The sequence below is a fragment of the Agelaius tricolor genome, unplaced genomic scaffold, assembly GCF_023055355.1.
Source record: "Agelaius tricolor isolate 1412-34295 unplaced genomic scaffold, bAgeTri1.0.p SCAF_3, whole genome shotgun sequence".
Taxonomy (NCBI): Eukaryota; Metazoa; Chordata; class Aves; order Passeriformes; family Icteridae; genus Agelaius; species Agelaius tricolor.
This window is the reverse complement of record NW_027269263.1, coordinates 34,313,631-34,326,740: the sequence shown is the minus strand read 5'-3', so window position 1 is coordinate 34,326,740 and position 13,110 is coordinate 34,313,631. Positions and strand designations below refer to the sequence as shown.

Genomic DNA, 13,110 nt, shown 5'->3' with positions numbered 1-13,110 from the left:
AGTTCACAGAAACGAAAATCACACAAAATCCGTGCCGGTGTTTATTAGGGGCTTTCTGTATCCCCGGGAACCGCCCGGCGGGTTCGTGCGCTGCAGGAGGAACCCTCGGCACGGGATTTAGGGACAAATCCTTACGGGCGCGGGATCCCTGCCCTGGGCCCCGCCCCCTGCCTGCATAAGCCCCACCCCTGGACCCGCCCAGCAGTCGCGGAGAGGGCGGGGCCTCCCGCCGCCGCCGCTTCCCCCCCTCCCATTGGCGGCGGGGGCTGCGCGTGACCGGGCGGTGCGTGACGTAGGAGGAAGAAGCCGCCATTAGGGGCAGCGGGGCCGCGGCCGCCGGGCACGTTCGGTTGCCGTGTCCCTCTCCAGCCTCTGTCTCCGCGGCCTCGCCGGTGCCTCCCCATCCCCGCCGGCCTCTCTCCCCCGCAGGCCCTCGTCCCGGTGGGCGGCGGCGGCGGCGCCGCGGTGCGGCCCGTTGATGTGAGGCGCGGCTCGGCGGCGGGGCGCGGATGGCGGCGGGGGCCGGCGCGGCGGCCGGGGGCCGCAGCTTCTCCTTCAAGGTGGTGCTGCTCGGGGAGGGCTGCGTGGGCAAAACCTCGCTGGTGCTGCGCTACTGCGAGAACAAGTTCAACGATAAGCACATCACTACCCTGCAGGTGCGGGCTGGGGCGGGGTGCTGGTGTGGGGGGTCCCGCTGTTTTTCTCCCCTCACCTTGCGCCTCTCCTCGCACTGCTGGCCGTGTCTGGTCTGCAGCTTTAGGGGCAGCCCGAGGCACCGCCGCCGCTCGCTAATGGTGCCTGTCCCCTGCCGAGTTTGCTGGAAGCCAGTTTTCTCTTTATTTTCACGCCTCAGATTCAAGCTTTCAATACGTTTAGGCCTCGTCTCTACTCTGCATACTAACTGCTCCGTTTTTTCCAATTACGTATATGAATGTCTTCATTTGCATCTTGGAAAGTATGATGCAAAAGTAGTGTTGTTATTGTAATCGTTGTTAGTTGGCTGATGACTAAGTGTTTCATACGTGCTGCGTTTCTGTTAATCATAGTCTTCCTCGTGTTCTCAAATCCTAGCATTAGCACTATCTGAACGTTTCTGTTTAAGGAGAACAGCTTACACAAAATGGTTTATAAGATTAGGGCTTATGATTTAATAATGGGGAAGATTCTTAAAGCTAAACTGCTTGTCACGACAGCTCCCTGAATTTTGGCTGGATTCTCAGTAGTACTGTCTGTTGTTATAAAGAGCTACAACGTGATGTTCCACACATGAAATGTGACAGGCTGCCTGCTGGAAAGTAATGAGTTTTTTCATGGCCTGCTAGTTAGCGATGGATGGCATGTATGCCCCGGTACAAAATGAACTGCTTGTACTCTACGTGGTCTCAGAAAAGATGTCTTGAAGTTCTTTTTGTGAGTGGTATGTTAAGTCTTTCAAGATCTCACCTTGCATAGGTGGAAGTGTGGATTCAATGTATGCCACTCTTAATATTTCTTTTTTAAAATAAAGAAACAAACCATGTCCCTTGGTGGACCAGTAGTGGGTTTTGAACTAATTTTGAATTTCCTGAAGTACAGAAGTAATAGTAGGTGGTGTTAAAAAGAAAAGAGTTTTAAGGTAGTTATGTGCCATTCCCATGCATTTAGGGGACGCTTCTGAGCGTCAATACAATACGTCAATACAATACAATACAATCAAGTGTATCTCAGAAGTAATTAATAGTGAAACTTTCCCTTAAAATGAAAGCAGCATTATAGATGCACTAGAAGCAGTACTGGAAATGTTTCATAAACAAATAACATAACTCTATTTTTGCTGTGAAGAGGTAAAAAGAATATGATTTAGACTTTGTTATCCTGTGTTCATACTCAGGTTTTGGGTTAAGCTATTGATGGGTTTGCTAGGCAAGGTATTTATAGGAAGCTAATTGTAGCTATCATGCCACAATTGATGCTTGGTATGCCACAGAGCTACCTGGTAGCTTGTAGGTGTCAGAGGTGCAGCAGAAGTGTAGCACTGAGCAAACAATCAGTTAAAGTGCATCAAAATGGTCATGTGTAGCTGAATTCTCATATCCCATGTTTTAAGAGTAGGTCCAAGTAGATTGTTATGTGGTGATGCTTATGTTTGTTGTTTGGGTGTTTTTGTTCTTTAAATCTGTAGTGGAAAGCCTAAAATTACAAGCAAAAACTGGGTTGGAATACAGACTTGGGTCACAAATATTATAAAACACACTTTTAAATTGCTCCAAAATGCTGATAGGAAATGTCTGTAGATAGTGTGGCTCCAGAGCTTTTGGGTTTGACTGTCTGCAGAGGGGTGTGTTGAGGAGTGGAAGCAAGTGCTTGCAGTTCCTACTGAGCTTTTGTTTCTCCACCGTAACCAGGTTTGTGGTTGCTACCTGTGTCTTTTAACTGACTGCTCATTGTTTATCAAGTTGTTTGCTTTTTTGTTCTGAGCCTCCTTGGCCACATATACGTCTAACTGATGCTTATGTCAAATACAATGTCAATTGCTGTTGAATCTTACCGTGCATCATGTGCACTTGTGAAGTATTATCTTTATTATTTTTATTTCCTTACATCTTACTGTTCTAGAAAAAAAAAATGAAGTGAGTTCTTCCACTATCAAATTAAAAGATTAGTTTAAAAATAAGATGAAGAGAAACTAGGGTATCTGATTAAGCAGTGAAGTAACATGTTTGCAAAGCATCCTTTGTTGATTTTTTTTTTTTGGGGAGATAAAAGTCTTAATCTGATAAGGTTGCTTTGTTTCATGGCAACAGTTCAAAGTAATGCACCAAATTCCTTTTGTTCCAATAAAGTCAAAATTAAATAAATACTTTGCTCCTGGTCCAGCAAAGGAGTGACAATGATGAATTATATGAAGAGATCACTAGATATTGAGACAAGAGGCTCTCCATCCACAATAACTTAACTTAAAAAAGAAAGTATTGCATAGTGCTTTCTTCCAGTATGTTTGCAACAAAAAAAGGGTGGTGAGACTGCAACCTTCTGGAAACTTCACCTAGTGATGTTATTCTACTGTGAAGTAATTTTTTTATACCGAAATAGGTAAGCTTCTTTGGTGCTAGTAACAGAAGACTTGGACTAAAAGGGAGCAGTTTCTCCTCCCTACCCACTCCCCTCTCTCAATGCCAACTGGAGTGCACTGGAACCCCCTCTGATCTAGGGGGCTGCTGGGATGTGTTGCTGTAGTTGTGTTAGCATCAATCAAGTACTTAAGTTGTTTATGACCTGCATGTTGAAGTGAAGGTAGCTACTGATTCACAGAAGAAAGCATCTACTTAGAACATTGTGGAAAATGCAGGAAAAGTAGGGGTTTTTGCACACAGTTAATATAATTCATAACCTGTAGGTAGACTTGGTGGGGCAGTTAAAATTGGTTCCCATTGTTTGAAATACTGAAGTAAGTGCCCTCATACAGTAATTGTAAAGATACAAATTGATATCAAGTGAACTGTGCTGGAATTACTCTAATAATAAACCTACTGTCAAACTATTGGGCTTTTTAATTTGGTAAATCCTTTTTATAATTTAATTACTCAGGATAAATACAATTTCTGAATACGGCTCTCTTAAATGTGTGGAGGATTGCAGAATATCCAACCCAAGAGAGCTGCTGATTGCTTTGATGGACTTGGCATAACCTGGAAAAGCTGTCTTGGTTATCAGGATAGCTGGGGGGTGAGTGAAAGACAGTGTAAGGAAGTTCAGTGCTATGTGCAGTGTTTGTATGCCTGACCTGCTTCTGTTGAACATGAAGCACTCAAGGCCAGATGCCACACACCTGCTTTTTTTCAGTGACTTTTGGGAGACTCTCTTCCAGCTGTGTCTTCCTTGTGTTCTACACAAGCCCCTTTATCAGCTCCTGGCAGGGCCTGGTGGGCATACAAAACTGAGGTCATAGAAGAAAATTAAAAGAACGAAAATATTTCCTACAGCCACATCAAAAGATTGGAATTTTAGCTCTTATAATTGCATTATTCTTTTCTAAGCGCCTAAGTATTTTTCAAAGCAGTCATAAGACAGTAGAGTCAAAATATGAAAATTAGAAGCTTCGAAGAGTTGTTTGAAATTACTTATATTTAAGCATGTTCCTGTGAGTTTTTGAAAGTCCTAGCAAAAATGAACTGTCATAGTAATTAGAATAATATGGAGAATAGTGGAGAATAGCTACTGATTGTAAATTGAGTCACAACTCAGACTTGAGTACTTGTAGTACTCAATTCAGTAATTTTTTTGGAGATTAGAGAAATTGTTGAAGCTTTTTCTATGTGTAATTACCTAATGCCCTGTAGGTAGTCAAAGGCTTTGATTTTGAGACTTGACGAACTTTAAAATCTTGGCAACTGACTTTTTCTCTAAAGTATCTCAAAATAGAAGCTGAGACTCAGACTCTTGCTTATGTGTTGGGTTTTCCCAAATTTCTAGAAACTGCACAGTCCTGCTGTTCTCCTTGTTTGGTTTTTTTTTTTCCCCTCCCTCACTAACCTCAGAATGGCTTGGGAGGGGTATATGTGAGTTGAAAGGTTAAAAGGTATTAGTTGATTTGTCTTTGGTGTGTTTGCCACTGTGGATGTAAAAATGTTTTATTGATAGTAAATGCACCAAACTTACCCATACCTACTAATTCATGAGCAGAGCCTGCTAACTGTGTTCTTCAAGTATATGAACAAAATAAAGAAGAATGAAGAATTAAATCTGTAGTATAGTATTGATGGTTTCCTCCAGCATGTTCACAAAGCTTTCTGCTCATTACTAACTGTGACTGCTTCAAGTACCAAGTTCCAATCTTGTTATCAGAAAAACCTGCTTGTTATCAGGCTATCTGATAGAGGATACTGTCTCTCCTTTTTTGATTATGGGCCCAAGACTTTAGATAGACTAAAACTTAATCATTACAAATTCATCAAATTTTAATACAAGAGCAAGAGCAATATGATAGCCCGGTGCTAAATACCCTTGTCGCAGTCTCCTGTGGTTATGGATGTTTTTGCAATACAAAAAAGCATGCATGTAGGAGTATTTTAGTGCTGGGCTATATAAAAAATGAAAATCTATATCTGAGTGATAAAAGACAGTATTCTTAGCAAAAGCTGTAGTACCTGAAGGACAGGTTATACTGAAGCAAAACTTACCTATGTAGATAAACCTACTTTAGTTTTTGCTCTGTCAGATAGGAGATATACTTGTGCTATTAACTGGGTCGTTGTCTAAAGGTACAATGATATATCTTGATGGATATGGAGTTCTCTGTGTTTTTAAATATAAATCCCCTTTTGTGAAAGATTTCTCTGCTCAGAAATTGATTCTCAAACACTTGTGTGGAATTCACATCAACTAAGCGGGTTTGGATTGTTGGTGTTATGAAAAAAGCAAGCATTGCTCAGATGAGCTTTTCCTTTGAGATTTGCAGTAGAATATTGAGTACTATAGTACAGCAGATCAATAAAATATTGTCAGGTAAGCTTGATTCATTGTGCCTACAATAGCTTCTCTCCCTGTGGCCCAAGTGTTGGTGAATTAAAACTTCTGAAGTTGCCTCCAAGCTTCTGGCTTTTAAACTGTGGTGTAATACAATGAGGAAGACTAAATGAATACAAATGAGGAAGACTACTGATGAGTTAATCCTCAGGGACAGCTGTTTGAAAGCCATCAACTGCCTTCTCTAGAGTTTTTAATTAAAAAATGAAAAGTTTTCTGATGTTGAGGATTTGTTACTCTTCTGTTAAGCTGTTTGTTACAGGTTGCTTAGAGGGCCAAATCCATTTAATGTACTGTCTGGAAATTTTCCAGACTTTTGACATTACAGTAAGTCTCCTCACTGTAGCCTGAGAGGGTAGTGTAGTATTAATGCTTTAGTTATGTAGAACACAAGGATTGTAGTGATCAGTTCTTTGCTATCTGTTCTTGGAAAGTGTTTGTTTTTCTTCTGGTTTGTTCTCTTTCTCTTTGTTCTTTTTATCAGGCTTTGTGGAAAGGTTTGGGGGAAGGTACAACTTAAAAATGGAAAGGGTTTTTTTAATCGTCTCATCTTGGGTCATACAGATGCCAGGGAAGTAGCTGAAGAGCAGCACTCCAGAAAGACACTTTGACAGTAGTTTAGGCTGGTGTGCATTGAACTGCTGTGGTCTCCTGTGTGCTTTCTGGTTGCTTGTGTAGCAGGCTGGTTCAAACAGCTCATCTGGCCCATGACACTTTCCACACATGTGAGTCTTGATTCTGTGGCTGGTCAGTGCTTGTACAGAGAACTCCTCTTGTGCTGCTGCAATCCAGCCTAAAATAATCTGTGATGAATGTATCATAAAATACAACTGAGTACTTGTTCGAACCCAAATGCAAACTGAGGTAAAACTGAAATGAAAATTCACTATAATTTAAGGCAGAATAAAAAAGTTTGCCCTTGGTGACTGAATTGTTTGATATAGCATGCTACTGCTAGTCTTTAGAATGGGGAGAGCAGGTTCCTAATGCATCAATACCTTGAGACCCTGTTCTGGTCCATTAAACTTGTGTTAAATTATATTCCCTTTTTAGCCATCAAATTACAGATCTGGTAACAGAGGTGGTGTCTGAAAATGTGAATCATGCAAGTTTGGAGGAAACTAGACCTACTCAAGTTACTGAAATTAGATTAACCTTGCAATGTGCTCTGGTCCTGTAAAATATTTCCAGAAGTTAAAGTAGTAGAATTCTAAAGCAGCTTTTATACTAATTCTGAGGCTTCTCAGCTCAAACAAGCAAAAATACAGAACCAAAAAACAGATGAGGGTGAGTTGTAGGCTCACTTCAGCAAAAAAGGGAAAAGTTACAGACAAGCAAACTTGTGAAATACTCGTGTTCCAAGATATTTAGTGATAAAATAAAACAATTGTTTATGGTTCTAGTGTCTTAGTAATAGTGAACTACTTTGCCTAATTCCTACAGCTTAAAAATCCTGTTAGGCTTGTTCCTACCTGAACTTCATAGATTCTTGTGAAATGCTTTGAGTTCAGCTTAGACTTATCAGTGTTGTGAGTTCAGAGTCTTTCCACACAGCTCATCCTTCCCAAATCATTCAGAACAACTGCAAAAAGATGTAGTAAATGATTGGCTTAACTCAAATTTATTTAGAATAGACTGCTGGCAAACTACAGTGAAATTACTAACTGGCTTAATATTGACTTAGCCTTCTTGCTTACAGAGTCTTTTGATCTGGAAATTTGTCTTTTATGGATTCTGATGCTTTATTAATTATTTTCAAGTCAAATTATGTGTTTGGTGCGTAAAACTTAACTCTAATCTGTTTTGCTTTCCAGGCATCTTTTCTTACGAAGAAGCTAAATATTGGTGGAAAAAGAGTAAACCTTGCAATATGGGTATGTTTCTATTTTTTTTCTTCCTTCGCTAATTAGAATGTTTTTCTGGAAAAAAAAGTTACTTGCGCTTATTATATCACAAGTGTTAAGCACTTCTTAATGAAGTATTTGGAGTTCTTTGAAGTATTGTTTGCTTTGTCTTAAATGCTAACAAGTGTATTTTAAATGCAGGATACAGCTGGTCAAGAAAGATTTCATGCATTGGGGCCTATCTACTACAGGGACTCTAATGGCGCTATTCTAGTATATGATATAACAGATGAAGACTCTTTTCAAAAGGTACTGGGCAGCTTTTACATCTGAACTGTAAACTGCTTGAAAGATAATCTGTGATATGTGTAAACAGAAGTCTTCTGTTTTCAGCAATGTATAATATTTGGAAATGTAGATCATGTAATGGAAGTACACAGTTTATTAGTGTTCTTTTGAAGACTGCCTTCCCTGCTATCAGGTTATTCAAAGAACACCAAAGCATTACCTCAGTTTCTTTGAGCACAGTCCAAATAATGCCAAAGTTGTGGGTTTGATCCCTGTATGGGCCATTCATTCAACAATTGCACTTCATGATCCTTGTGGATCCCCTCCAGCTCAAAATAATCTGTGACGTAGCTGGGCAAGTTACCTGTGAAATAAACCTGGGCTGTAGCTGTGCAAGTTTGCAAGTTACCTGTAAACATAAACATGGACTGTTGTCATGGTATGTCATTCTGATCTTTACTGTATAAACCAAATTACTAAAAGATACTAAGTGATGTGACCTTTTATAGATCTGAGAACTTTGAAATTGCAATATGTGATAGTGGAGCCATTACCTCCTCTGTGATAAGTTATTTTTTGTCAAATCCTCATCAAAATGTGTCATTTGATGGCTAGTTGTTTTATGGCTCTATTAGTTGATCAGTTTGATCATGTGAGTTTTTTCCACCCTGTGTCACTCTGTGCTACCACTCTATAGGATTTTTCAGCTGAAAACTGGTGACACTCTTTTAAGCAAGTTTGTCTCTGACTTTCAGCAAAACCAGTCAGACTTCTGTGTAGAGAGAAGTGAAAAAGTGTGGTTGCATGGGCAAGGCTTGGGTTAGCAGTGATGGAAATAGTGTGAGGATACAGATCCACAACAGTTTATCTAATTTAAATAGTCTGGTGAAGAGCAAGTAAAGTGCTTGTGCTAGCAGTTAAACATTTGTGGCCACCTGCAGAATGATGATGACTTGTGGGTGCTACTTCAACTTGTGCCTCTTCGTGTGGAGTCCTACATAGTAAAACCCTGTGATACCAAAACATTTAAATGTGCAGAAAAAGAGGGAAAGCTGATTTGCAGAAGTTACTGCAGAAGTACTACTGGATCATGTAGCTTAACTTGCTTTTAGATTCTTGAAGTGATTGCCTCTCTTCACAATTATTCCCTTAAAATAGCAGTTCCTAAGTTAATGCAGTGATCATACAACTTTCAAACTTTTCATGACAACATACCTTACCATCAGCTGACTCAACGTGCTTGTCCCATTTGTTCTCTCATGAAGTAAACATCTGTTATAATCTAACCTGAAAAACTTAGTTTAGGTGCCTCTGCTCTAAAGTACTATTTGTGGTCTGTCAGTAAGTGCCCATTGATAAAAGATCTCATGTCTGACCTAAAGTGGCCCATGCAGTGAACTTGCTATATTGAGTGTGGTGAGTTATATTTTTGGAGTAATTGAACCATTTTATCTAAGTAATTTGCTCTTAATTTCACCTGTGAAATAAAACCTGCTGAACAAGGGCCATATGTAGCAATCTAAATAATATTTTCTCATCTGTGTTGCTCTAAACATTTTTGCTTTAAGTTTAAAGTAGACGGTTAATCAAGGAAATGGGATGGTTCCACACTGCCTAAGATAATAGTATGTCGAGTGAAAACAAACTCACCTCTGTTCTTTTTGCAGGTAAAAAACTGGGTTAAGGAATTAAGAAAAATGTTGGGAAATGAAATCTGTTTATGTATAGTAGGTAAGTCTTTTTCAACAGGACTGAATTGGAAACACCTCTTGATCAATAGCATCTTCCAAATGCTGCTTTGACAGCTTGTACATGTGAAGGGGTGAAGCTTATGTTAGATATTTAAAATTAAACTGGAGCTAGAAGTTTAAGCAGATCACATGGAGGAAAATAAGAGTTTGATTGAAAAAATAAGCTAATTCTACACTATTAGAAGTGCATGGTACAGACACCTGCAGACTGTAGTTTAACAAAAAAATGTACATTTTCCTTCTTTCAAGTACTCAAACTCATGGCTTTTCTCAGTGGCATAGACTAGGTGCTTGTCTGTTTTGATAATTAAGTGCTTGCAGGTTGGAGTGAGTCTTAAAGATTGGAAATTTTAATGCAATTGGAATGCAACAGAAGTGATGGGTTTAGATTTAAATCTGATCTAATTATTAAAACACTTCCATAAGGTTACATATGTGGACATTCTACAAAAATTACCTCTGCAGCACATGGAAGGCACTAATAAATCACAAAAAAGTGCAAAAGGCTGAATTGGGTGGGGGCATTTAGCTGTCCTGATCTCTCTACAGAACTAGCACCTTATAGCATGTAAATGCTTGGTGAAAGGAGATTCTCAAATCATAGTGTTCTTGAAAGTGAGAGCTGCTCTTTACTGGGACAGCTTGAGAAAATGAAGTACCATGATTACATGTTTGTTTTCTTTTTGGGTAATTTTAGAGTACAAAGACTTAAAAGATTAACTTGTTTCCAACAGGTAACAAAATAGACTTGGAAAAAGAGAGACATGTTTCAGTGCAAGAAGCAGAAATGTAAGTCACACCTATTACTAACAGAAACAGTCATTGCAGAATTATGCTGCAGTAATAAACTCGTGATGCTGTTAACATAGCAGCCAGCTAGGCACTGCTGGCTTATGCCTGCCAGTTGTTGAGTGTTCTGTTAGTGTCTGAGTCACAGGGTGTCCTGGCTGGCCAAAGTGTAGTTTGAGAGTTGTTTGTGATTAAAGTCAACATTTACAGTTTAAATCCCTTTCTAGACATGAAAATTTCTTAATTTCAGCCAGTGTGCTGCATCAGTTGTGGCAGTTTTAAACACATAACTCCTTTTTTTGTATACTCCTTTTTTGTGTAAATAAGCATGTGTAGATTAACTCTGAGGTCAGAATAAAACTTCTTGTGATCATCTTATTCCTTCATGTAAAATGGCTTAGAAAGATTGAGTCCTTTACTACAATGAGGCTCCATAACTTCATTTCTACAGGTATGCTGAATCTGTTGGAGCAAAACATTATCATACATCAGCTAAACAGAACAAAGGAATTGAAGAACTGTTTCTTGACCTTTGCAAAAGTAAGTATTATGTAGTTTATTGGTAAGGAGCTAATTCATAAATGCTTCAGGCTTCAGAAATGTTTTTCAGGCCATATAGAAAGTTTGAGTGTTAAGTGCTACTTACAACTGACTTCATTTCAGTCTACTCCAAACCACTTGTGTTCTGTAACAGCTCTGGAAGCTTCATGTATGGATGCTTTCAATGCTGCAAATTCACGCTCTACTCCAAAAATGTCTTGGTCTTTTGTTGGAGCACTGACCGCTGTTCTACTTACCGCGCATAAGTAGTAACCCAAATCAAACTTCATGTTCCTGGTCTCACCACTGCTTGCTTTAAATCCTCTGTTTCATACTCTTTCAAAAATTTTCTTAAATTATGTTGATTACAAATCATAAACTCAAAACTCTAGTGATGCAGATTTTACATAGAAATCTCGACAAATGGTAAAGATCATGGTATGTGGGATGAAAATCCAACATAAGCAAATCATCCTATTAGTTGTATTTATGAGATAAAAGAATTTAAGGAAGAGGTCTTGTGCGTTTCTGAAGAGGTAGTTGCTTGGGGTTTTTGGGGGGGTGGAGTTTCTTGTTTGTTTGGTTGGGTTTTTTTAACGGTGTTACTGATATGGGTGTGTAAATCTAGCTTTTCAAGTTGCTAACTCCAGGACACCTGAGGATCACTACGGTCTCCCTTAGTTACCAGGAGCTCGTGTATGTTGGGTGCTTTAGAAAAAAGATTTCATATGTTCTTGCTGTTATACCATGTGATACCTGAGTAGTTAGTTCTGCATAACAAATAGGAGAACCACTCTTGCTGAACTTTTCTCTCTGTGCATATAGTTCAGAGAGATTAAGATAGCAGAGTCTTAATGTAAAAGTAAAAAACAATGGAATGTATCTAATACACATCTTTCTTTACAGGAATGATAGAAACTGCTCAAGTGGATGAAAGAGCAAGAGGCAATGGCTCCAGTCAGTCAGGAATAGCAAGGCGAGGTGTACAGATCATTGATGATGAACCACAAGTACAGAGCAGCGGAGGATGCTGTTCTTCTGGATAATTATAAAACTGTGCATCACTGCCCTCTCAATATGAAGACTGCCATATTCCAAGTCACACATTCTTTACCAATGGAGTAATAGAATTAACAGTATTTAAAAATAATCACATGTAACACTGCAGAGACCTTAAGTGCTAAACTAGTGGCGTCTGTGACCAGAGAATTGGCGTTTTCTACAGTGGTTAACAAAGCAATTACCAATGGCCTTTTTACATATTTTTCTTTAATGAGGAATAATATGCATGTAGAAAAGACCTACTTAAAGGCTTCATTTATATTCTTTTAAATCAGATCATTATTTAATAACTTATATACATTGTTGTTGGAATGGTATACGTTTTTGCAGCTCTTTGTACTTTGTGGTAGATGGAATTGTATCACTTCTAAAATGCAAATTGATTTTTTTTTAAATTAGCAGATATCTGAATTAATATTTTTGCAGGGCCTCTACAAGCCTATAACTCAACTACTTTGATATATTCTGTTCATCTGTATGCCAAGCTGATAAAATACATTGTAAATTACATATTAAATATTTTATCTGCTTTTACAGTTGCAGGTGCAGAAATATGTACATCAGTCTTGTCTGTGATCGTGAAGTGAATAAGTCAGTGAAAGATGCAAGCTTTTCATGTGCACTGTTAAATTGCTCATTCTATTCCCCTACCTGAAAACAGCTTTTTTTGGGTACATCCATAGCTACAGCAATTCTTTAATCCATTTCTGGCAAGCAGCAGTATTTAGAGTATCCCCTTACTGGAAGAGAATGCTTCTGTAAACTGCTGTTTAACATTGAGGTGTTTGACTTGCAGCTAAAACAGTTGGTGCATGCACATACCTTGCCTCTGCAGTTACTTTGTTCTCTCAGAAGATCCCCAGAAAGTCAAAGCAACCTTAGCCCTCATCTATCTGGTAGCCAGTAAACCAGATGCATGGGAAACTCTTTAGCTGCTCTAATACATTTGTTTCCAAAGACAGCATTATAAACTATTCATGAGCATATTTTTCTTCCCTGTAGGGCTTGAGTGAACAATTAATTGACATTAACTAGAACTTCTAATTTGGAGTGATTAAATTGAAGATGTGAAACTTGCCAGATGTAGCTGTAACTAAGGGGATTCTAGGCAGAATTGAACTTATTCCTAACTTGCTCTTTCTCTTGTAAAGTGTTTTGAAAAAGCCCATTTAAGTTTCAGGAGGAGGGTTTTCAGAAAAAAAAATGTGTGAACTACTGTCACAAAAGAACACAAGTGGTGGTAGCTGAAATTTCAAAATGTTTTGTGCTCTGACTTTTTTTACTTAAGTTGTCATGCTTGGAAAAACAGTAAAGGTGATGTCTATGACAAA

The 13,110-nt window shown here is 39.0% G+C and overlaps 1 protein-coding gene across 1 annotated transcript; it reads left to right on the top strand.

Annotated features, from left to right (window-relative positions):
* Window positions 1-280: 280 nt before the first annotated feature.
* RAB21 (RAB21, member RAS oncogene family) lies at window positions 281-13,110 on the top strand. Its single transcript, XM_071423420.1, has 7 exons — window positions 281-656; window positions 7,320-7,379; window positions 7,551-7,658; window positions 9,305-9,368; window positions 10,123-10,177; window positions 10,629-10,717; window positions 11,624-13,110. Exons 1-7 carry the CDS (start codon window positions 510-512, stop codon window positions 11,761-11,763), a joined length of 663 nt encoding a protein of 220 aa, XP_071279521.1. The 5' UTR covers window positions 281-509; the 3' UTR covers window positions 11,764-13,110.

Bases quoted from the DNA above. Each gene is read 5' to 3' on its own strand.
- RAB21 (XM_071423420.1), top strand. From the start codon at position 510: ATGGCGGCGGGGGCCGGCGCGGCGGCCGGGGGCCGCAGCTTCTCCTTC. The intron at 657-7,319 runs GTGCGGGCTGGG...TTTGCTTTCCAG, and splicing joins AGCACATCACTACCCTGCAG to GCATCTTTTCTTACGAAGAA. The intron at 9,369-10,122 runs GTAAGTCTTTTT...TGTTTCCAACAG, and splicing joins AATCTGTTTATGTATAGTAG to GTAACAAAATAGACTTGGAA.